Here is a 25,852-nt window from a genome sequence, read left to right on the forward strand (position 1 = left end):
ACTTAGTTTGGAAAGCAATGCCTACTGCTGAAAAAGAGAAGACTAATCGGTCTGTAGAACCAATATATAAAAATTCTCACAACTCCCAATTTTTGGCGAACAGCAACACTGTTTTTCAAAGTAGCTCATCTTGAGATAGGCTATTACCAAGAAGAGCGCATCGGCCATCACCGTGAGTAGTAGCATATAGCTTCATTAGGAGAGAGTCAGTGTGCCACTAAATTGTATTTAGTAACCTACTGTAGCCTATAATATCCTGTAGATATTGCCTCCTAATATTGTACAATCAGTGTGTCGCTTCATTGCCCTGGGCTATTGTTTGAATTGAAGACCAGATCGATCTCAGTGTGTCAGTGTCAAAGTAGCCACTCATTTCGGTCATTTGTGTGGTATTAAAAAAAGATTATAATGTCTTCTATCATGTAAATTATGTAGAAACAAAATAGGCTTACAAGAAGCACTAGTTTGTTAACACCACCTGCTTTAAGTTGCGAACCAAACAGTTATTTACAAAGATCTAAATACATATTCCCATGAAACTGATTGAGATCAAATAATTGGCATGCAGTTTGACATTTCACATTTCATATTCTTCCAATAATGGGCTTGTAGTGCAGTCCAATAACTGAAACGAAGAAAGTGTTGTAAATTTCAGTCAGAGGACGCCGACATCTTTAAAAATATGTTTAATATTAGTTTTACACATACAAAAGAACATTACAATTAAAAATGTTTTCTAGCTCATTCACGTCAGTCAATCCTTTTTAAACAGCATAATGCAAAACATTAAAAATACATTACCAACATAGAACAGATTAAGAGAATAGTAAACTCAAAAGACAGGAAAAATATTAAATAGTTAAGAAATGTAAAAGGAAAGTCACATTCTACTAGTTCTGACACCTGAGTGGTAATTTGGACCTGGGTGGCGTATCGTGAGTTTCATTTTCTGCCATCTTGGAACGATTGAGGAGTTTGTTTTCCTTCTTGCCGGCCTTCTTTTGCTGAAAGGAGAGAAAACGTTACAATCAAACAAAGCCATAGCTGGGACTAGGAGCGAGATAGTACTTAAACAAAGAAACACTGGGGTAATCTTACCTTGAAGAACGGCACTCTTCCATTCTCATAGCACATTAGGTTTTCGCCGATGTAAGATGGCTCAGTGACATAGCTGTCGTTGTAGCTGCTCAACTCGTCCTCCAGAGAGTCCTATGGCAACATAGATGTCATTAGGTCATAACATCTATTCCATACACTGAACTTCACCCTTTCCAATGTTATTAATGCCTGTTACATGCTAAACAGTCAAGATCAGTCAGCATTCAGTCAGTGTATACAGTTCCCTTAATGTAATCATGACACTAATCTGCGATACTGCCAAGAATTGGGCTCTGTGTACCTGATCGACCTGCTTCTCCTCCTCTACTGTGTCACACTGGAACAGGGCTGCCTGCAGCTCCTCCTGCTGGTGGCGGAGGCTGTCCAGCAGTTCTGATCTGCTCTTCGACTTGGCCAAGAGACGTGGGTACACAAACTCTCTCCTCTGAGGAGTTGCACCTACCAGAACAAATAGAAGGAAACATGAGGTCAGTGACTCAGTCTATACATGTAGAAGAAAAAAGCCAATTTAACATTTTAGTTGGCATTACATCCACGTCAGTCTCACCAGTTGGGACATCCTGTTTGAGCTCCTCGCTCAGGAAGCTGTGGACAAGGCCCAGGCCATCCTCCATGTGGGCCTTGAGTTCTATGTGGTGGTGTTCCAGAGTGTTCTGATCCAGTGATGTCTGCTCCTTCAAGGCCCCCAGACCCTCCTCCACCATCCCCTGCTGCTGCTTCAGCTGCCCACTCACCTCCTGGACCCTCTCCTCACAGCTCTGCTCCACTCTCTGATTCACACCACAGAAACACCGGTCAGTTATGATGAATAACGACATGTAATGAGCTGCTCAGGGATTGCGAAGCTAACCATTTTTGTAAAACTGAACAGTGTAGTACCAGTCTACTAATATTTTTTGGCACTGAGCAAATCTCAGGTCTGCGGAGCGCAAATTTGAACCTTGTGAAATTTCTGTGCAACTTCCGGCGCGTGTTTACTGTGAACACAGAGGCTGTACCCAGCTTTAATTTACTGTTTCAGTGGACAAGGAGCCTACTGTGACTATTTGATCATAATGTAGGCCTACCATAAACAAAACAATGGAGAAAATGCATCACGTAACATTTTAACATGGAAATAGCAGTTCTATCATTCAGCCTACACTAGCAGTCAATGTGTGGTGTTCAATGTAGGCCTACATTCCATTACTTTTGAAAAATAAAAAAAACATGAAGGGCTTGACATTAACCCATTCATCCACTTGTCCTTCAGACAAGGAGGGGACTGAACATTGTTGTGTTTGATGCAAGAAACCACTTTACAAGATCAAATGCATCATTATTCCCAATTTATGCTACCCTCTGCCTATTGGCTACTCAAAGTAAATACAACACTTCCCCTTTAAGACAAAGAAAAGCTCTTTACCTGACTCACTTTTCAAAGATGGCTAGAAATGTACACGTTTTGTGCTCTTGTAGGAAGCAATCACTCCCACATTGCGGACTACAAATTTGCTATAACTGGGCTAATAACGCACTAACTAGCAAAGAATGAACAAATGTGCACACGTGGCTACATGCAGTGCTCGCTTTGATCTCAAAATAAGCGCATAATAATCGCGACCACTCATGCTGTTAAACAGTCCAGTTCAAAGTGAATGGCACAAATCCATATATGGCAATTGTCTTTTTGCACATAGGCCTACTGCAGTTCTGATTGGTCATGGCGCACCGGTCTGTGTAGAGCATGGGCTGGAGTCATGCCTGTCAATGCAATAGAACACCTACTCCGAAGCGCTCTGCCTACAACAACATCTCTTGCATTGGGTTTTTTGCATACTAAGTCTCCATAGTTTGTTTTGTTTCAGTATGTTGCATTGAAAGTGGCTAATATTGCATTGATTTTATCACAATTCCCACAGTAAAAGGGAAACATTGATAGTGTTAACTAACGGGGAAAAGTCTAGAAAGTTGAGTGAAGTTCAATCTCGTGCTTCTCTACACAGGCTGATTTTTCTGCTGTGCGGCAGTCCCTGGGGAGGGAACATTGCCAGACAGTATCCGGAGCGTGAGGTCTAGGGCTGTCCCAGACAATAAATAAATAAATAAAATCTTGGTCGACCGAAAGTCGTCCGTTCGTTCTACCAATCGGGAAAAAAAGCCCTAATGAGGTCTGATAGAAACTGTATCTGAGCCTGTTGGTATCCAACAAGCCATCAGACTGCTGAACACTTGAACTGGACTGACCTGCACAGACTCTCCAAACCTTAGCGCACTCATACAGTACATTCATGCTACACACAACTGCGCTACCAGACTTAATGATTGCTAAATACTGCACAATTTAAAAACACTTCCCCCCAATCCCTGCCTTCCCCAAAACACATGTAAATATTGGACTATAAATTGTGCCTTCCTGTATTATACTTATGCTAAAACGTTTATTCTATTCTACGAGGTTAGTTACTTTGTTCATATTCTTATATTTTATCATTTACCATTGTCGAGAAAGAACCTGCAAGTTTTCGTTAGATGGTGTATACCGCTTGTATCCCATACATACAACTAATGAAACTACCAGTATCCCGTACATACAACTAATGGAACTTGAAACTACCAGCCCAAGAAAAATTGTCAAACAAAAAAAAGAAATGTTAGTACTCCATTTCATAAAGTACCACCAAGTACCTGTTTAAGGTAAAACTGCACAATATTCCATCGGAGTGTATAGTTCACCTGTAGCAGGGTCTGAGCAGAGGCTGTGTTCTCTCTCATCACGGTGAGCTGAGCCTGGGCCTGGGAGTCAGTGCTGTCCTTGGTGGAGGCACACCATTGCAGACTCCTCTCACCCAGCTGGGTAAGAGAGCTGTGCAGGTGGCTGCAGTAGGCAGAGCACTCCTCCACTGTGCGCTGGGCCTCCTGGGCAGTCTGCTGGACCTCAGAGATCAGGCTGGCGGTGGTAGACTCTAGACACTCCTTTTGGGTTGCGGTTTGGTTCTCAGCTGCACTGCATCTCCTGAAAGAGGGAATCAAAGGAGTTAGAGGCTATGCACTGGCAAACATCTCAGGTGAAAAGAGTAATATGCAGATTCAATGGACAAAGCCAACACCATGGACAGATAAATCATGTCACATTAGGTCAATGGCCCAGTTGCACTTACGTTTGCAGCGTCTGCTGAAGGGACTGGACAGGGACCTGCAGGGCGTCGGAGGCACTCATCAGGCCGGCGTAGTTATTCTGGGTCTCCATGGCTAGGAGGTTGAGCTGGTTCTGCAGACACTGGATCACTTGAGTCATGCCCTGTAGGACCAGAAACAGAGGTGATGTCACAAGGTCAGATAGAAAAGCACACTTGTTGACCAAACAGCCTCGATAGTGAGAATAACAGGGTTTTTTCATCAACATCCAGATGTCTAACAGGGACTGGACTAATTGAATAAAAGCAGAGTAGACATTGCAAGAGGAACACTATCGTGCATCACAAGGTGTAGTATTACATTGACATCTTGTTATTTCAGATCATTGCAGAGGGTGATAACAGAAGACACTTTATAGACTACTCCAAGTCGATCCCAGGCCGTACCGTCTGGTGCTCCTTGTCTGCTCTGCTGATCTGTTCCTTCAGGTTGTCATGCTCAGTCTTTAGGGAGCCGAGACCTTCTGTGGCAGTCTCCCTCAGGGCAGCCAGGTCCTGAGCATGGCCACTGAAGAACGATGTCATCTCCACTTTCATGGACTCCATCTGGGAAAAAGGAAGGCATTAATTAAATTGTCCAACACATACGCAAAATATTTGGAGTATATTAAATGCATTATTTCAGCCAGCTTCCCTTACCTTAGCTGCCAGGGCATGGTGGCTCACCAGTGTCTTATTCAGGCTGTCATTCATGGCCATGATGGCACTGAGACCAGGCAACATCTGGGCCACCAGGACCTCCTCAAGCTCCAGTTTATGCTCCTCCTGTTAAAACAGGATTGTATTTATCAAGACATATCTCACATATCTCTTTATACAGATGTGTGCACAAAGAGGCGGGAGAGACAGAAAAAACACAGGAAGAGAACAGACATGGCTTAATTTCTATCCTTACCAAAACCTGGTGCAGAGTGTTTTTGGCCTCCACACACAGAGTCTCCTGCTCCATCATCTTAGCCTGGCACTTGGTCATGCCGTCAGCAAACAGGTGGTCGATGCCGCAGAAGGACGTGGCTACAGTTGCCATGGCACCTTTGAAAGCTTTGTCGTTGACTGTAAGAAGACCCTCTGAGGGAGCAAAAGACATTCAATTAGATATTAATTCCTATGATGCGCTCATATCACTCTTATAAACTTCCAGTCCATTTTAAGCTCCTCACCAACTGAGGTTTTGTATGAGTCCAGCATGCTCTGGTGCTTGGTGCGCTGGTCTTCCACAGAGTTCTGCATCTGGCTGAACATAGCATCCATGTGGTCAGCAAAACTAATCTGGATCTCAGAGTTGTGCTCCTCAACTTTCTTCTTCCTCTCCAGCTTGGCATGCAGGCCAGATACGTCTTTGGTGCTCACATCAACAGTTGTCAGCAACTGGAGAAAAAAAAACGTTAAATCATAAAACAGACAAAATCAGTCATTTTAATATACAGTACATTCTCAAAGATGCCATTTTAGTCATTTGGAAGACACTATTATCCAGAGTGAATTACAGCAGTGAGTGCATACATTTTCGTACTGGCTGTAATGTCACCCTAACCTTGTCTGCAGTGGTGTACAGTTTCTCCTCGGTGGAGGCCAGCTCAGACACTATAAACTCCTCCTCAGTGAGCTTCTGCTTGGTCTCCTGCAGGTCCTTGTGAGTCTCCTCCAGCTTATGGTTCTTCTCCTCCAGATCATTGGTGCACTGGTCCAGCTTCTCCTTGCTATCCTCAAACAGCTCTGTGACCTGGGAAGGAGGGACGGTTACAACATTTTTGGATTAGTCATGTGGAGCCAGTAGCCACTGTGCAGCTCATCCAAAAACAGGGAGTAAAATATGACTAATTTTGAAATATGCTTACCCTCTTCAGTTCCTCCTCTACTGCTGCAATCTTCTCGGTGTATTCTGTTATATGCTCCTCTTGGGAAGATATCGCACCTGCCATGCTCCTGAGGGTTGATCAATTATAATCTCCTATACTTTGTCCTTTTGAAGTGAATACCTTCCAATACAGATTTGAGTAAAAACGTTTGATTCATAAACAAAATATTTGTGTGTTGTACAATGGGCACTTACTCATAGTTCTCAGACGACAGATACACTCCATTCTTGTCACGAGTGGCAGCCAAATCCCGTTTTAGACGCTCAATTTCCTCTGTGTATTCCTGATGATGAAATGCAATATTTTAGTCAGGACATTTTACCACAAATAAAATATTATTCAAAACATACATGAAGTAAACAGAGCATAGTCCAAATTTCAATTTAGAGTTTTAGTTCTTATATTTACCTTGATAAGAGTTCTCTTTGTCAACTTCTGGTTCACCTCAGGCTTGTTCATGATGTTCTTGGCCCTGTTGGCATATTCCAGTGTGCTCAGAGTTTCCTGGGGATTTCACGAAATGAAAAGTTAGAGTATCGAGGCATTGATAAAAACTAGGCATCAATCTAGACACTGGTGCCAAGAGACAATACGACAGCCAGACACACCTCCAGGTTAATAGAGGCTGGGGAAACGGTGGCGATCATGGAGGTCTTGGTGCGGCCTCCCAGTGAGTCCTGGAGGATACGGGTGAGTTTGGACTCCCTGTAGGGCACGTGGGGCCTCTTCTCCACCAGTGCAGTGATCACCCTGCCCAGTGTCAGCAGAGACTGGTTGATGTTTCCAGCCTCCCGCGCCCGCTTGTCCACAGCCCCCGATCGGCCGATGTTTTCACTGCCAGCAAGGTCCACCTACAAGGTGAGGTCACGTTAGCGAAAATTCCTGATGGGCATCACAAGCAGGTGCACAAACAGGACAAATGTGTTATCCTTCTTTGTAAGTCACTGGTAGAGGATGTGACAATGGTATTTGTAGGTAATACCGGTTAACCATACCAAATTCAGTTTTCCAATCTTCACCAGTTCCTCTCCTTCAACAGTAATCTCCTTCATATGAATCGTGACGGAGAACACCGAGTGAGAGCGGCTGAAAAACAAAAAGGGGCAGATCAATACTCAACTATTCAAACACTATAACGCCTTGGGCTTTGATATGAGACGTGTAGCTGGTCAGACATGCAGGTTTACCTGGAGTAGGCATTCATGAGAGTGGAGGCAGTTTTTCTCTTGGCGGATCCACGCTCCAGAATCTGGTAAACCTCATTTTTGTTGTGTACCGTGATTTCCTCCAGGCCCTTGATGATAACACCCCTCTGATGGACAGAAAGTACATTTAAACCTCATAACAAGGTTAAGAACATCACCCCATTGGTGGAATAACAGGTTGTCTGGGGAAACAGCAGTGACGTGTTGACACTTGTGGAATTCAACTAATTAGGAACGTACATAAATGTGAGTGAGTAGTACCTTATTACGTGGATCATCAAACAACTGAAGGCGTTCAGTGACATCAGGACACGGACTCAGCAGGTCAAACAACTCTTCATTGTAGATCTCCAGCAAGGAAACCTTGACAGAAAACTCTGTCCCATTGTCAGACAGTTTCTCAAATATCTGATGGAGTGTCCGGGGAATGATACCAGCAAGAGGGTCCTGAAAGAGTCCATTTAAAATCACACATTAGTACACATACTGGAGGAAATTAATAAGTCAATTGACAGATCTGATTATTATATACCTCTTCCCATGTAAATTCTTCATTTGGAGATCTTTCTCCTTCCATTGTGAAGGTCTTTCCTGTTCCCGTTTGGCCATATCTACATGACAAAGAAGAAACCGTTTAAGCAAAGATATTTTATAAAAACAGACAGACAAGTCTTCAGTGGCCAATGTCAGCTTTGGGGGGGGCGTGTGGCACTCAGTGAGGCAGCCACAGTGTTTGGTCATTGCGCGTGTATTCACCGTTTTTGTTTGTCAACTTGTGGATTGCGCAGTAGTCTGTCTCTAAATGTTGTCTATTGCTTGCTAGTGATGGGGGGAAACGATAGCTGCATATTGGGATATTATTTGACGATATCGCATCGTTTTGACAAGAACGCATTATTACTTTTGCACCAGTCGGTTGTACCTGCACCAAAACTCCAGTATTTCTCCTTCATAGTTTGCCATCTTTTTAAATAGGGAGTCACAATTATCTGTACTTTTATTTCCATGACTGATTAAAACTTGTTTTCTCATGGCTCTTGTCCCTCTGCAGCAGACATATGGTGAGCAATAGGTTTGTATTTATTAAGGATCTTCGCGGGGTCCAGCAACATTAAGGCAGTTATATACACAATTACAAATATTACATGACATCACATTTCATAACACTTTCCACAACCCATTAAGTGTCCTCAGGCCACTGCTCTACTACCACATACCTACAATACAAAATCCATGTGTAAGTGTTAGCACGTGTATGTCTGTGTCTCTTCACAGTCCCATAAGGTGTATTTTTATTTGATTTTTTTTTTTTTAACTGATTCTACTGCTTGCATCAGTTACCTGATGTGGAATAGAGTTCCATGTAGCCATGGCTCTGTGCGCCTCCTATAGTCTGTTCTGTGTACATTTAAGGGCCAGCCGTGCTGCCTTGTTATGAGCCAATTGTAATTTTCCTAAGTCCCTCTTTGTGGCACCTGACCACACGACTGGACAGTAGTCCAGGTGCGACAAAACTAGGGCCTGTAGGACCTGCCTTGTTGATAGTGTTGTTAAAAAGGCAGAGCAGCGCTTTATTATGGACAGACTTCTCCCCATCTTAGCTACTGTTGCATCAACATGTTTTGACCATGACAGTTTACAATCCAGGGTTACTCCAAGCAGTTTAGTCACCACAACTTGCTCAATTTCCACATTATTCATTACAAGATTTGGTTGAGGTTTAGGGTTTCGTGAATGACTTGTCCCAAACACAATGCTTTTAGTTTGAAATATTTAGGACTAACTTATTTATTGCCAAACATTCTGAAACTGACTGCAGCTCTTTGTTGTGTTGCAGTAATTTCACTTGCTGTAGTAGCTGACGTGTATAGTGTTGAGTCATCCGCATACATAGACACTGGCTTTACTGAAAGCCAGTGGCATGTCTTTAGTAAAGATTGAAAAAAAATAAAAGGGGCCTAGACAGCTGCCCTGGGGAATTCCTGATTCTACCTGGATTATGTTGGAGGCTTCCATTAAAGAACACCCTCTGTGTGCTGTTAGACAGGTAACTCTTTATCCACAATATAGCATGGGGTGTAAATTCAAACACAAGTTTTTCCAGCAGCAGACTATGATCAAATAGTCAAAAGCCACACTGAAGTCTAACAAAACATCTCCCACAATCTTTATCATCAATTTCTTTCAGCCAATCAGTCATTTGTGTAAGTGCCGTGCATGTTGAATGTACTTCCCTATAAGGGGGCTGAAAGTCCCCCCCCCCAAAAAAAAAGTCCAAAAGTTTACTAAGAGTTGGTAACAGGCCAATTGGTTGTCTATTTGAGCCATTAAAGGGGGCTTTACTATTCTTGGGTAGCGAAATGACTTGCTTCCCTCTAGGCCTCAGGGCACACACTTTCTTGTAGGCTTAGATTGAAGACATGGCAAATAGGAGTGGCAATATCATCCGCTATTATCCTGAGTCATTTTCCATCCAAGTTGTCAGACTCAGGTGGCTTGTCATTGTTGATAGACAATACTTTTTTCACCTCCTCCACACTGACGTTATGGAATTCAAAATGACAATGCTTGTTTGGAACATCGAAATGTAATAAAATCACATTATCGAATACATATAGAATCGCAATACATATCGTATCGGCACACAAGTATCGTGATAAGACCGTATCATGAGGTCCCTGGCAAACCCCAGCCCTATTGCTTGCAGCACCATATCACCAAGTAAAATTCAGAGTATGTGTAAATGTACTTGGCAAATAAAGGGGATTTTGATTATGTCACTTATTCACCAGTACTTACGCAAAAACTGTACAGTTGTATCCACTTATCACTTCATCCAGAATGGGACAGACAACACTCTTATACACGTCGATTTGCTTTGCAGCTGGACCAAACACCTGAGGGTTTGATAACATGTAACGTTAGGGTGCACATTTTGGAAGAGATGGCCTTCCAACCAAGTAGCTATTGGTGTTAGTCCATTTTAGACAAATAACATTAGCTACATTAGTTACCATATCAAAGGTGTACATCTTCCTAGCTGCCTTGTCGCCAATCCCTCCCGTTCGCACATTGATCTCTTTTCTGTTTTCGACCGTATCGATGACTCCATGGGAGGCAGACTTGCGTTCCGCGTTGTTGAACGGTCTGAAGAAGAAAGGGCAGAGAAGTTAGCGAGACATTAGCGAAGCCAAGTTACAGTGCACATTTTGTTACGTTACAGCCTTATTCTAAAATGGACTCAAATTGTTGTTTTCCCATCAATCTACACACAATGCCCGATAATGACAAAGCAAAAACATGTTTTTAGAAATGTTTGCAAATGTATAAAAAATAAAAAACTGAAATATCACATTTACATAAATATTCAGACCCTTTACTCAGTACTTTGTTGAAGCACCTTTGGCAGTGATTACAGCCTCGAGTCTTCACGGGTATGTCGCTACAAGCTTGGCACACTTGTATTTGGGGAGTTCCTCCCATTCTTCTCTGCAGATCCTCTCAAGCTCTGTCAGGTTGGATGGGGAGCATCGCTGCACAGCTATTTTCAGGTCTCTCCAGAGATGTTCGATCAAGTTCAAGTCCAGGCTCTAGCTGGGCCACTCAATGACATTGAGACTTGTCCCGAAGCCACTCCTGCGTTGTCTTGGCTGTGTGCTTAGGGTCGTTGTCCTGTTGGAAGGTGAACCTTTGCCCCAGTCTGAGGTCCTGAGCAGGTTTTCATCAAGGATCTCTGTACTTTGCTCCTGACTAGTCTCCCAGTCCCTGCCGCTGAAAAACATCCCCACAGCATGGTGCTGCCACCACCATGCTTCACTGTAGGGATGGTGCCAGGTTTCCTCCAGACGTGACGCTCGGCATTTAGGCCAAAGAGTTCCATCTTGGTTTCATCAGAGCAGAGAATCTTGTTTATCACGGTCTGAGAGTCCTTTGGGTGCCTTTTGGCAAACTCCAAGAGGGATGTCATGTGCCTTTTACTGAGGAGTAGCTTCCGTCTGGCCACTACCATAAAGGCCTGATTGGTGGAGTGCTGCAGAGATGGTTGTCCTTCTGGAAGGCTCACCCATCTCCACAGAGGAACTCTAGAGCTCTGTCAGAGTGACCATCGGGTTCTTGGTCACCTCCCTGACCAAGGCCCTTCTCCCCCAATTGCTCAGTTTGGCTGGGCGGCCAGCTCTAGGAAGAGTCTTGGTGGTTCCAAACTTCTTCCATTTAAGAATGATGGATGCCACGGTGTTCTTGGGGACCTTCAATGCTGCAGAATTTTTTTGGCACCCTTACCCAGATCTGTGCCTCAACACAATCCTGTCTCGGAGCTCTACGGACAATTGTTTCGCACTCATGACTTGGTTTTTGCTCTGACATGGACTGTCAACTGTGGGACTTTATATAGACAGGTTTTTCCAAATCATGTCCAATCAATTGAATTTACCACAGGTGGACTCCAATCAAATTGTAATAACAGCTCAAGGATGATCAATGGAAACAGGATGCACCTCAGCTCAATTTAGAGTCTCATAACAAAGGGTCTGAATACATAAATACTGTAAATAAGGTATCTGTTTTTTATTTTTAATACATTTGCAAAAATTTATAAAAACCAGTTTTTGCTTTGTCATTATGTGGTAGTGTGTAGATTGATGAGGAAAATGTTTAGTTTAATCAATTTTAGAATAAGGCTGTAACGTAACAAATTGTGGAAAAACTCAAGGGGTCTGAATACTTTCCGAATGCACTATATCTAGCTAGTGTGCTGTGACACCATCACCCATGTCCCAATTTTTGTGTATTTTAGTCCCAACTGGTTTCATACAAGTCTGGTTTACCTTACCTGCATCTCACAACGACTTGAATATTTCTCCCCTTCTCATCCTTTTTGGCAACATTGAACAAGTTGTTCGAAGCCATGTTTGCAGAACACTCCAAATCCTGCAAACGTCAACTGTAACAAATAACGTTACCGTTTTTCAATTGAAAAATGCAAATGTTGTATTAGTTAGCGAACATAACGTTGCTGTTACTCTGACTAGTCAGCTACCTACCGTTAATTAACTAGCTATCTACTGTAGCTAACTAACGTAAGCGATAAGCACTTCTATATTTGCTAACATCAGCTTGCTTCGTTAGCTAGCTATGTTACATTAGGCAAGCAATCCAAAATTGTTCTTACCAAATCTTTCCTCTCGGATTACTCTTCAACAATTATCTTGTAGATAGCTTGCTATTTTTGACAAAAACTATTTGATTGCTGGCGCTCTATCATGCGGACTGTGTAGTATTTCAAACAAAACTTTAAATCTTTTCATCCGAGTTCAGCCAATAGCTAAATCGGAACATCTCAAACGCGATTTTATTGGCAGTCTGTGGTCACATGAAAAATGGAGGCGTGATGCATCACGGGAATTTAGCTATAAACTGGGACACACACTTCACAGCGCTAATTTTTTGGGGTCATGGCTAGAAGGGATACCGAGTTTGTGACGTCATAGTACCGTCTGCTCCACTCGCGCCTAAGTCGCTAGTTTCCTCAGGAATTCTCAATGACTAAAACGATGGTGTGTACCACTGCTGGTCTTCAGTATTTTACTAGCCTATAAGCTTTTGAAGAACAGGAAAGGGCCTTCCCCAAACTGTTGCCACAAAGTTGGAAGCACAGAATCGTCTAGAATGTCATTGTATGCTGTAGCGTTAATATTTCCCTTCACTGGAACTAAGGGGCCTAACCCGAACCATGAAAAACAGCCCCAGAACATTATTCCTCCTCCACCAGTTGTCACTATGCATTCGGGCAGGTAGCATTCTGCTGGCATCTGCCAAACCCAGATTCATCCGTCGGACTGCCATGTGGTGAAGTGGGCTTCATCACTCCAGAGAACGCGTTTCCACTGCTCCAGAGTCCAATGACGGCGAGCTTTAGACCACTCCAGCTTATGCTTGGAATTGCTCAGGTGATTTTAGGCTCCCAACGAACAGTTCCTGTGCTGACGTTGCTTCCAGAGGCAGTTTGGTACTGAGTGTTGCAACCGAGGACATACGTCTACGCGCCTCAGCACTCGGCGGTCCTGTTCTGTTTTTAAAGGAACAAATAATAATTAAAGTGAAATCTAAGCAGCCAATGGTTTGGTTCTTTTTGGCATATCTCATGCCATTATCCTATCTTGGTTGGCATTGTGTGATTCAAGCACAGAGTTTCTAAACCCAGAGATGCAATATCGCCAAATTTACGGGAACGCTTGCGAAGCATAATAAACCGACAATGCCTGGGTTTTGGATTTACAAAATCAATGAGAGAAGTAAAAAAGTATTCCTTAGTTGTTAATTTTCTCGAAATCTGAAGGCACAACGTACATTCGAGCCAATGTCTTAAGTAGTTGAACATGTTATTACTCCAACCTCGTGAAAGTGACAAACTGTCACGTTTGAATTTTCGTAAAAAACTACTTTATATCGAAGGAGTGTCTTTGATTTGACGGCCTGCACACGCGCAGTTTGGCGCGAGACTATCATTAGACCCATGACATCGCCTACAAGTGTGATCAGGGATTTCTTTTGGAGAAGCAGTTTCTGCCTATCTTCATACTGTACTGTCTTTGATTCAAGGAAACAACATTTACATGACAAACACTGCATGGAAAGTCTTTTTTTTTTCTCCCCACATTTTGTTACTTTTCCATTCACACAATAAGTCACCTATTTGTTTCAAAAACAGTTGTTTGAAACAAACTGTGGTCAGTACAAATCCATCACTTGTCAATTCAACCATAGTAACAGTGTCTCAATTATTGATTTAAAAAAAAATGTATTGGTGGAAGTTGCAATGTGTTGTAAATTGCCCAAAGATATGGACTTTTTCATACAAATATGTGCTCACAAACAAAATGAGAGAAACACTCTAAAATAACTCATAGATGTTACCCGTCCAACGAAAGTATTTGTTAATACACTATCTATACAAAAGTATGTGGACACCCCTTCAAATTTGTGGATTCGGCTATTTCAGCCACACCTATTGCTGACAGGTGTATACAATCAAGCACCCAGCCATGCAATCTCCATAGACAAATATTACATCCATAAAATGATTAGAAAAATAATAATCCAATTCAGGGAAATTTAAATAATTACTTTGCCACATACTATGCGCTATAAGAATAAGAAGGTAATGATATCAATTAAAACTCTTAAGCTTTTCAAATGTCTTTGAATGTAGAAACCCTGTATGCGGTTCTGTTTTTGTGTTTATCTGTTTGTTTGTGATGTTTACATTATCTATTCATCAGTTCTGTCAACCTACAGACTTGAAGCTGAACAAATAGCTCAGAAATAGCTCAGAACAGAATTTCTGTTATCTCCGTGGGCTACTTGACTGACTGGTGGAGGGAATCTGTGTAAAACTATCATGCCATTTTGACACTCAGCTCATTATCACATTATTTTTTGCATTTATAAACCAGGTGTCATTACAGGCCTGATGGAAACAGAACATTTTTCGGTCAACTTTCCAAGGTGGGATCTTTTTGTGTCGGTTAAATGAATTATGCGAGCAATGGAGGTGGAACGCCTTTATGCACAAATATTGATTTAGTAACCATCATATTGAAGTCAACTTGGAGTCACGCTATGATATGGTGTGTGGTCCTCCCACTACGATTATGGAAACCATGCAGTTTATTTGGCTACAGATGAAATAGCTGGCTGCTGGGCTGCAACCTGGTCTCAGAGCATTTCGTATTATTCTGTACATAAATCTGAGACACTCCATTTAGTATGATATGTTACATATGGTATTACGTATGGTATGTATTAATGTGTGGATGTCATTCACCCATTTCATACAATATGTTCCGAATTACAATTAGTATTAAATATGTTACAAATTTGCAAAAGGTACAATATGTTGCGAATTTTCAAAATGTATGATATGTTACAAATTCTAGATAGGTCCCTAATGTTAGATAGCTGGCTAACGTTAGCTACTCTCAGGGTTAGGGGTTAAGGTTAGGGGTAAGTTTAGGAGTTAAGTTAAAGGGTTAAGGTTAGGGCTAGCTAAAAGGGTTAGGGGACGGGTTAGCTAACATGCTAAGTAGTTGCAAAGTAGCTAAAAAGTAGTAAGTAGTTGAAAAGTTGCTAATTAGCTAAAATACTAAAGTTGTTCGTGATGAGATTCAAACTCACATCCACCCCGACCAGCCACCCTAATTTCGTTTTTGCCTTAAGTAACCATCTGTCTAATGTAACCATTCCAAATGTAACATATCATACTAACTTTTCTGTGACTAATCTATGTTATGTCTAGTGTATGAGACCAGGCTGCAACAATTTATGATATACTTCACAGTGTGGTGAAAGCATACGGTGATCTTGATGCTCCTTTCCTCTTGATGCTCCTTTCCAATAAATATCTAGGGTCTGATTGTGGTGACATAATGATCAATGCTTGACAAATACAAATATTCTGTCTCTTATCCATAGTAACCTCATCATGTAGACAAACCTACACATTTTAATAATTTAGCAGACGCTCTTATCCAGAGGGATTTATAGTTAGTGAGTGCATACATTTTTTTCTTCTTCATACTGCCCCCCGTGGGAATCGAACCCACGACCCTGGCGTTGCAAGCGCCATGCTCTACCAACTGAGCTACACGCACTGTATCTGCGAGCTGTTGGGTAGAGCGCATGTGCCAAGACCAGAGTAGGCACATTTGGAATGTACTATTTAACCCAACCGTTTTTGTGACAAAACTATCGGTAGAGTTGAAAATGCGATGGAAACACATTGTGCTTAAGTTTCCATGTATCAAATAAAACTCTAAAGTGAAAAAGGTCATTTTATGTTCACGACGTCATCACGCACTGTTTCTTTTAATCTGCAACAAGTAGGGGTGGCAACACCGCTGGTGGAAAAATTCGCATATTTTATTTATTCGGATTTTAGAATATTCACATGAAAATTTGTCGCCAATTTGATGGAAACCTAGCTATAGAAACACAATATGAGCCATTTAAGGAGCACACTTCCATACAGTGCCAATATCCTTAGATGGAAATTTAGAAGGTCGTCATACAGCTATCCTATTGAGGTAGTGCACTGGACTGGTGAAGTGTACTGGTGAATACAAAAGCCTAGTCTCTGTGCTTAATTAATGCAATAAACATCAGCAGGAAAATAACACATCCTTCTGTGCTTGCTCATGAATTTACTTTCAACTGAGTTTTTCTTGAGTTTGTCATGTCTGACTGTTGAAATACAACATGATTATGAATAATAGAGAAAATAGATTGGAAAATCCAAATTAGACAACAAGGGACAAGATGTATAAGACTGTATGCTTGATATAATTGTTTCCAATAATCAATTGTTCTAGTATTTGATCATGTTTTCCTACGATAAGGTAAAATAACTAGCTGTGAGTCAATGAAGTTCTGCCATGCACCTCTATCAACAGATGTTTTTCTTTACTTGCCAAGTGAAACCTCCTCTCCCTGTAGTGTTTGTCTCATATTTTATGACATGACGCCACCCATCAACCTTGCAGAGCAGTCATCCATCTCCTGGGGGGCATCTACCCACTCATCCTAGTAGGGAGGGGGTTACTCCCTCGTGTGCCTCTTTCTCTCTCACACACACGTACACACAATTTTCCTACCCCAGTGTGATTATTCAGCAATTAAGCACTTTCTAAAACAATCTGAACCTGTGTTTTTTAAACGGTGGCAAAAAAGGGCAACTCGTTTCAGTCTTCATTGGTCACACACAGTCCACTGATTTCCTCACTTTTAGTACAAGAATAAACAAAATATCTAGGTAATCAAAAGGGGCAAAACTAATAAAAGCACATTGCATGCATCTTCTGTGTTTTTCCTATCCAAAATCACATAGGCACCTGATAGAGGATTTGAAGAGAATGAGGGTATATCAGTACATGAACACATAGCCCAATTATAATGGAGCTCATCTGAAATGGAGGAATCTAAAACTGTATTCTTTGGATATGAATCCTTCATAGATGGTTGCTGGGTCTCTGAGATGAGCCTCTCCTGGAGTTTCATCGTCATGAGCGCAGCTGTCCCCCAGGCCACGCCCCAGGCATTGGGTTTGAGTGACCCAAACACCTCTGGTTCCTCCGATCAAAGAGACCTTTTCAATTACAATCTGCTCGGTCTAACAAATCCACTTCATTATCATAACAGTTTTAACTGCGAGGGTGGAAGCAAAGTGAAGTGGGAACAATCCTATTGTTTCTTTTTCCATCAGTGAAAGGAGTAAGACTCTAGTTGGTAACTTTGGTTGATCAGACGTTAGGGGACTGCCACAGCAGAAGCATCTCTCTCTCTCCATCTATCTGAGGCCCTGCTACCACTGTCTCAGGGGCTATTACAGGTAAGCAATCGAGGGGCTATTTCATGTGTGTGTGTTTTTTTTCTTCCTGTTTTCTTGAACATGCAGAAATCTTAGGGCCAGTTTCCCCAGACACAGATTAAATGTAGTCCTGGACTAAAATGCTATGAAGATTCTCAATCTGTGTCCAGGAAACTGGCCCATAGTAACAGTATCGTTGTTTTTAAGCTTGTAAAAAAATATGTAGACTAGATAACTTTCAAAATACACATGTAATCAACAACTTTACAATAAATACCCTATATGTAAACTGTTTGTTATGAAATGAAGGTAGTATCATCAGGATCTATTACAAATACAACTCACTCTTGACGAAGCACAGTATGTTACTGTACACATACTACTTATCACGAGTGCCACTATGTATTGGTAGGCTGCATGGTAATAGTCTATAATTTGGATGTTGTAGTTTATTGATGCTCAAAATACTAGACAAGCAATCAGGCCTCAATTTCACAATAGAGGGTTCTGAAAGTAAGTGTAAAAGTAAGTGATGTACAATAACAATACAGTACTATAAATTATTGATGCTGTAGTGTAAAGTAATTCTTAAAACTGCTGTTTGTGATTTGAAAGATTCTAGTCAGAGGTGATTCAAACACATCTAGACATAACTTCATCCCATTTGCAATAAGTGCATTTATGAATGGATATTCTCTGGTCTGTTTTTAATATATAAGAAAGCTTACTGCAAACCTCAAACATGATATCTTTGGCATGTATTACCTATTTGACAAAAAAACAACACAATAACAAAGAAAAGCCTATATCAGCCTAGTGTTATAAAACAAAGATCCATATAAACAAAAACCACACATGACATTTGATTAATCGTCATGCAGGGGTCTCCAGACCCCTAGGTGACACAGGCATAAGCGACACAAAACGCCCTCCTCTAAATCCCACTCAATGTGGCGGGGCGTGGGCGTGGGGTGCAGGGAGGGCACCATTCCCCACGGAGGCACACTGTGCAGCCTAACGGCCGGACACTGGCCCTGGAAAAAAACCCATCTGCCTGAGGGAGGCGGCATTCACACAATACACTAACATTTTTGTAACTGTGGGTGTTAAAAAGGGAACTTAAAAAGGGATTCATTTCCCCCGCTGCAAGGGGAAAGGGGAGTTAGGGAGGGAAGACCGTTCCTAAACCAATCACTAGTCATTGTGATGTCATATTTAAGTAGGTCTATCATTTTTAGGTGGACAAGTTGTTGCCTGTGTTATAGGCAATATGGAAAAGCCTATGGACAATTGTTTTTGTGTTTCCTACATAGACATATATGCTATAACAAATTACATACGCTAGCCTATTGTGGCATATGTTGAAGGTTTCACAAATATGAATACACCTAGGAAGTATGATGTCAATAGGAACGTGTCAGACACATTTTGCATAAGAAAGACCAAAGATCATCCCCATTATAAGGAGACGGTGTCCCCTGTGACAGAATAGCAATTAGCTCTACTTGTGTAAGGAGCAGTCTCATTACCTGTGTGTCATAGTGGACGTGCAGGCCTTGAGACAGTGTTTAAAGGGCTTCCCCTTGCTTTATTATTAACTGCCACAGCCCTTGGATCAAAAACCCTGTCACATGTATGCCTACAGACATCAGCCATATGTCATTTACACTGAATGAGGGCAGCCTGATGAGAAGAGAGGAAGGGGTTACTGTGACACAGCGTCCCAAGATGATCCCTTCAATACAGTGGGAGGTTGAGTAGTTGCAGAGATATGTCATACATACCATCAGTCCATACACCTTGGCAACCCCTAACTCAAGAATGATTAATAGCCTAATGACCCTCCTGTTCACTGGGTACACATGGTCCAACTTTATGTGGTGATGTGAAGCATATGCCTTATAAAGCATTCTAAAGCATATGCCTTCATAAATGTTTTGTTTACCCTACACTGATTTCCCCCCAAAAAATGTTTTAGGTAGCTATAGCACTTCGACCAATTCAAGTTTCAATTGTTGCACAATGTTAGCACAGACTATTGAATGACAAATGGCTATATAGAATTATGATTAATATACTTCATATTTTTGTTACTTAATCAACTGAACCAACTTTCTTCAGGAAAGCTTTATTCTAAAGAACTGTGTGCCAAACCTCCTCCAGGAAGTCGCTCGTCTCATATACCTATGTGTGGGCTTCTTCCTTCCCATGACTCGATATTTCATGTACGCAATTTACCGGATGTATTCGATAGAACGGGATGTCATCATTACACCAGTTGAATCCGTTTTTGGTGAAGTGTTGCCGGGTTCCTGTAAGTTTTTGGCAGCATGACGATTATTATATAGACAATAAAATGGGAAATAAACTACATGGTAATATTTACTAAACTGAACCAGGGTAACAAAAAACATGCAAAAAGAAAATAAATGTTGGTAATGTATTTTTTAAATTAATTGACAAGTGTTCTTTGATGTCGTAATCAAGCTTGAGGCCTAATCCTAGCTCAACCTTTTCCCTTGTTTAACTACCAAGTCCTTGTATGGTCAGTGACGTTAAGGGACATTAAGAGACTCCCTTCAAATTCATACTACAATCTTCAATCCCCAGAATACAACGATATTAGATTATATTTCTCATCCGTAGGGGACACTATAGGCTATCGCAGAGAATACATCATTAGATAGTTTTTACCAAGACAATTTGACGGTTATATATTGAGTGCGTAAAGGCACGTAAAGGTTTGAAGCGCACACTCTTGGTAAAACAATTACAGCTAAAACTATGGATAAAGTTTGGGTACCAATCGGTGGTTTTATACACGACATTTACGAGGGAATCTACTCAATGGAAGAGGAAATATCCGCATCATTGCCAGAGACGGTAACTAGGCCAATTAGGTGAAGCTGAAGTGGGTAAGAATTAATTTAATATAAAGAATAATTATTTTGAAAATATTCGTTTCTAGTTCGCTGCTATGGTCAATAGAAGGGAAGCCATGTTTTCTCATCAACCTTACTGGAATTTCAGGATTAAAATGCATTATTAGTCATATTTGAGATTATCGTAAATTGAGGCGAATAATACAAATTATTGGTCAATATTAATCAAATAGATTCATTGTCTGCTATAGTAAGCCAATTTATTTTTTCTAAAGCGCTATGTGACATTAAATCTCATTCGTACTCATTACAAAATCACAAATTGGTGCGCAACCGTGCGCAAAACCCATGCGTAAAATTAAAAACCTGTGGGTAAAAGTCATAATCAACGTTTTTTTGGCCACATAACTAACAGTACTTTTTCTTTGCTTCGCAGGTGATCGTTTGAGTGAAGAAAGTGACAATATCGAGTTGTCTTGCCAGGGCAACTTTACGCAGCCCCCGCGCACTCAGGCTGTTGCATACAAGGACACTGCAATCCCGGGGGCTTCATTAACGTAGTTAGCGATATAACGGCGGCAGCTTCGTCCCCGGTGTTTGCCTCGCCCTCGCCTGAACCACAGAACCTTTACGCAGGAACTGTGAGCTGCACCATGGCGCAGAGTCAACACGATATAAACCACATGTATGCTCCAACGTCTTACTCTTGTAGCAGGGAAATGTACCAGGACCAATCAACCTACCTGGCAACGTCGACCTGCCCCATGTCCTACCCACAGCCGTCCCACTCCTACACGTCACCAAAGTCGACAGTGGACAGCACGCTCTTAACCATCATGCCTGAGTACAGCGGGTTCTACCAGCCAAACTGCCAAAGGGACATCCAGGCTTTTCCTGACAGGAAAGGGTTACCATATTCACTGGACTCTCTGAGGGTTCCACTACCTCTGACACCTCTGAACACAATAAGGAATTTTACACTTGTGGTACCTGCGACAGAGGGCCCTTGTCTACCCAATCCCTACAACACTCCGAATGTACCCCTGAGGCCAATACCGAGACCGAGAAAGTATCCAAACCGCCCAAGCAAAACGCCTGTCCATGAGCGACCATACCCTTGCCCGGCAGAGAGTTGCGATAGGAGGTTCTCTCGGTCGGACGAGCTGAGCAGACACGTCAGAATCCACACAGGGCACAAACCCTTCCCATGTCGGATCTGCATGCGCAGTTTCAGTCGCAGCGACCACCTCACTACGCACATTCGCACACACACTGGAGAAAAACCATTTTCCTGCGACCACTGTGGAAGAAAGTTTGCCAGGAGTGATGAAAGAAGGAGACACACGAAAATCCACTTAAGACAGAAAGAGAAAAAGTCATCATAATGACCCTGGTAGAGATTGGTTGAACATTCATCCACATTATGTTTCCATGCAGTCCAAAAATAATTTAATAATATCCAAATCACATTCACACTGAATTTAGCAGACATGGTTAACTAGGGCGACTAATGAATGTGGATATAAGGTGCTGAATGAATAACGACATAAATGGACAGGGCTATCACGTGTATATTATTGAAGTTAGGCATAGAGCCAATTAGTCATAACTTAACTGTAAATGTGCACAAACACTAGTGCTCAGGATAGAAAGTGTTTCAATAGAGTAAGTGAGGAAACAGTCACAGAGATGCTGAATAGCAGGCAAGGAGTAAGATTCAGCTCCAATACTAACGGGTACCAGCCGACAAGTAGCTTCTCTTTCGCAGTGTTGAAAGAGCAGCTGAAAAAAAAGACTATACCACAATAGATTAGTCCATGATGGGCATCCCTGCATTTTATCTGGGAAAGGAGTGCAATGACCAATATCACAGAGCCTAGAGGCCTGTTCTGTTCTGCTGAGTATCATCACCGTTCTGAGTGGAGGCTTGATTCCCACGTGTGCATAAACTGGAAGCCTTGTACAGTGTCTGTCAAGAGAGACAATTAAATGAGTTGATTAACCTTCTGTTTGTTAAAGACTGCTAAAGTTAACTTTTTAAAATCTCCTCTTACTTGTTGGATGAAGATGACAGAGTAACAAAAAATTGATGCCACTCAGCCTCTCGGCTGTAAGATCATTACAGAACTTAACAAAGGGGAAAGACTTTGATACCTTTATTTTACATGCATCATTTTACATGTTTTTTTTTACACACTGAGCATTGATATTTAACTGACTTGATGCTTCTTATGATAAATGTAGAATATGTTGACATTGGTGGCATAAAGAAAACTGCTTGTTTGTTAGTGTGCTTGTTCATTGTTTTACAAATGTATTCTTAATTAGCCTAGTCCAAATTAAATGACTGGGCAAAGGACATGGTTGATTATTTTAAACAACAATGAAATCCACTTTGTGTTATAGAATATGTATTGTTGTCTTATTTTGGTCCTTTGAAAGTAGGCTATAGGCCAGGGTTCTTCAATTCCGGTCCTGGAGGGCCGAAACACCTGTTTTTCATCCTCTCCTTCTAATCAGGGGCTAATTCAGACCTGGGACACCAGGTGAGTGCAATTAACTACCAGGTAGAAATAAAAAACAGAAGTGTTTCGGCCCTCCAGGACCGGAATTGAAGAACCCTGCTATAGGCTATTGCAGGACTGCCCAACCCTGTTCCTGGAGATCTACCGTCCTGTAGGTTTTTGCTCCAACCCTAGTCTAGCACACCTGATTCTAATAATTAGCAGGTTGATAAGATTAATCAGGTTAGTAAGACCTGGGGTTGGAGCAAAAACCTACAGGAACAGGGTTGGGCAACCCTGGGCTATTGTATATGTTGTATGTATGCAGTTTTCTACTAGTCACATTGTCATTCTGAGGTAATACTCAGTATGTCCACAAGAGGCCCCTAAACCACAAGCAAAGAATTCAATGGTGCTCTGCTCCCAAATTGATGAATCAAGCAAAGTTATTATGGGGTTTAATTGGTGAAGTTCAATTAACTAAGCAATGTTTAAGATGGTCATTCAGTAACAAAATGTCCACAGGAAAGTATTGTTTACCAAACTATTTAGAGAGCTGGTAGGTATATGGTTCGGTTTGGCACAGAGGTCAAGTTAGACAATGAAAATGGTATATTCTGAATCAGAGGAAGATGGAGAACAATGTACAACATTTTTATTTTTTGAAGGCTTCAAATCTGAATAAATAAATAAAAAATCTCCCAAAAAGGTGTGGATCGTTCTCCATCCTCTCGATTCAGAATATAATTTTAATTGTCATGGCATGCTTGGTTCAACATCTATTGACTAAATAAAATTGAATATCCAATATAAAACTAATTTTATCTCAGTGCAGAACTGAACACTATACCTTCCAGCTCTTTAACAAGTTGGGAAAACAATATTTTCCTGTGGATATTTTGTCTAAAATCTCGAGCAGCTAAAGATCAAACCGCACAGACAACCGGTAGAGTAATTTTATTCAACATTCTGGCTTGTAAGGAACATTTACACGATTCTTCAGGCATTAGTTTCAGGCTGAATATACCAATTAATTGTGTATTACAGCCTACCCCATTTAGTGCATTCTTGAATCCCTCTTTATGCTTTTCTTCTGAGAAATGTTATGTTTTGTTATGTATGGTTTCAGTTAATTTCAGGACATGATAAGCTTGGTGTCATTTCGAATACATTAGAGATGATGTGCAAAGATCACAATTTATCAACTGAGTAAGTACTTTCATTACAGGCAAAATGCATAGTGACAGGCCACACCAACTGACGAGACGATTGTGAGCATTTGCCCAAATTTAGAATAAGTGCTTTTAGTTCACACTACATGTTCTCCCATTACACACCAGTGACAGTGATATCCATTCCATAATAATCCATCATTGTAGGAATTATGACTATCATACATTTACACAATGTTGTGACATGGCCCTGAGAATCAATGGTTCACATCAATTCAGCGTTCATAGTGCGCTTCAGATGTTGACTTCTGGGCCGGGGTAAGGTTCACCACCACACCAAAAATCAGAAGGTTGCGGTCCTTCCACGAGCCAAACTTCTTTTTGCCCCTGAGCCTCAGCCTTTTTGTCCTCCGAGTCCGAGGCAGACTCCAGAACTTTGTAATAATGACAGTCTCTCCCGTCATCTGGATCATATGGTGGTGCCAGAATATCGAGGAAAGCAGTGGGTCCATCGACTGCGTCGATTTGGTGAAGGTTGTCTAAGTCAGGGGTCAAAATACACGGGCCACTCTCTTCTGTAAACTCCCCGACCGACCGGAGTATTGACCTCAGCGCACCTCTCTGGTAAGGTAGTAGGGGAGGGTTGAATTGCGTGTCACTGGCCACGCTAGTTGATTTGTCCAACCTGTCAAAACAGGTGATCCTGACCTTGCCATACATAACTTTTAACATGCCGTACATTCCCGGGTGGTCGTGCAAGGGGATGGAAGCACCGCTCTTTAGCAGAAACACCCCCATGCTGAATTGGTCTGTCTCGCATATGTGCATGTATGTGACCGGGGGATTGTGTGACAGAGGCGTAGAAGCGCTGTCAACTTTCCTTGGAGCAATCTTCAGATCCGCAGCTCTGATTTCGGTCATGAGGCTTTGGAGTTTACCTTGATTATCCAAAAACGCTTTATCACCTACCAAAGATGGGTTTCTAAAAGTTACAAGCGCCTGTCTACCAATTTTCTGAACGAGGGAGGTGGTCATGTTGTCGCGAGGCATCATAAAGCCCGTGAAGTGCTGTCCTGTAATTCCACACTAGTCTCGCGTTTGCTAACTAGCGTTTAGCAGGCTGGGCTCCAAGCACAGCTGCCGTTGATTCTGCCTGCCCCTCTCTCGGTGAGAATGATTGATTACACCCGGTGAAATATATTTTCCAACTTCACATAAAAATAACAAAAACTGAAAGTCGAATACAGTTTTAAGTTAGGGGTACTCTGTCTGACACAACCACACATTTCTCTCCAACTCCCCATTTACGGATATCTTTCACACACGTCCGCAAAGAAAACGCTTCAGTTCGTAAAGCGGAGCATTGTGGGAAATGTGGTTTAATAATGTACTGTTGGTATTTATCTTCACTCAAACACATCGCTATTAGATAAAAATATAATGCATATGAAATATGTATGATATTTGTTATGATACTGTGTTCAATTACAAGTCTAACATTTAATATCATTGTGAGCGATAATAATAGTACTTACTTATGTACTACAATAACCAAGATACCATTCCTCACCT

At 41.6% G+C, this 25,852-nt stretch overlaps 2 protein-coding genes and 1 pseudogene across 3 annotated transcripts; 1 reads left to right on the forward strand and 2 right to left on the reverse strand.

The window, feature by feature from the left end:
* Positions 1–646: 646 nt before the first annotated feature.
* kif11 (kinesin family member 11) lies at positions 647–12,729 on the reverse strand. Its single transcript, XM_084147141.1, has 23 exons — positions 12,530–12,729; positions 12,191–12,301; positions 10,374–10,506; positions 10,159–10,256; positions 7,892–7,970; positions 7,621–7,806; positions 7,342–7,466; positions 7,150–7,240; positions 6,763–7,005; positions 6,563–6,658; positions 6,349–6,437; positions 6,134–6,221; positions 5,830–6,018; positions 5,456–5,663; positions 5,191–5,363; positions 4,935–5,060; positions 4,683–4,841; positions 4,260–4,399; positions 3,835–4,114; positions 1,667–1,889; positions 1,400–1,557; positions 1,099–1,209; positions 647–1,004 (listed from the first exon to the last, which is right to left on the reverse strand). Exons 2-23 carry the CDS (start codon positions 12,265–12,267, stop codon positions 891–893), a joined length of 3,186 nt encoding a protein of 1,061 aa, XP_084003267.1. The 5' UTR covers positions 12,268–12,301; positions 12,530–12,729; the 3' UTR covers positions 647–890.
* Positions 12,730–17,389: 4,660 nt separating this feature from the next.
* Positions 17,390–21,989, forward strand: LOC311133132 (early growth response protein 2b-like; annotated as a pseudogene). The gene is made up of 2 exons: positions 17,390–17,456; positions 21,041–21,989. The product of its transcript is annotated as an early growth response protein 2b-like (transcript).
* Positions 21,990–24,049: 2,060 nt separating this feature from the next.
* LOC311128797 (2-aminoethanethiol dioxygenase-like) lies at positions 24,050–25,612 on the reverse strand. Its single transcript, XM_084161030.1, has one exon. The coding sequence runs from the start codon at positions 25,331–25,333 to the stop codon at positions 24,575–24,577; it is 759 nt and encodes a 252-aa protein (XP_084017156.1). The 5' UTR covers positions 25,334–25,612; the 3' UTR covers positions 24,050–24,574.
* Positions 25,613–25,852: the final 240 nt, after the last annotated feature.

Source organism: Coregonus lavaretus, assembly GCF_964263955.1.
Source record: "Coregonus lavaretus genome assembly, chromosome: 1".
In the NCBI taxonomy this organism is placed as follows: Eukaryota; Metazoa; Chordata; class Actinopteri; order Salmoniformes; family Salmonidae; genus Coregonus; species Coregonus lavaretus.

Coding starts and splice junctions, on each gene's coding strand:
- kif11 (XM_084147141.1), bottom strand. CDS start 12,267: ATGGCTTCGAACAACTTGTTCAATGTTGCCAAAAAGGATGAGAAGGGG. Junction 6,222..6,348: donor CTGTCGTCTGAGAACTATGA/GTAAGTGCCCAT, acceptor ATCAACCCTCAG/GAGCATGGCAGGTGCGATAT. Junction 1,005..1,098: donor GAAGAGTGCCGTTCTTCAAG/GTAAGATTACCC, acceptor CTCTCCTTTCAG/CAAAAGAAGGCCGGCAAGAA.
- LOC311128797 (XM_084161030.1), bottom strand. CDS start 25,333: ATGATGCCTCGCGACAACATGACCACCTCCCTCGTTCAGAAAATTGGT.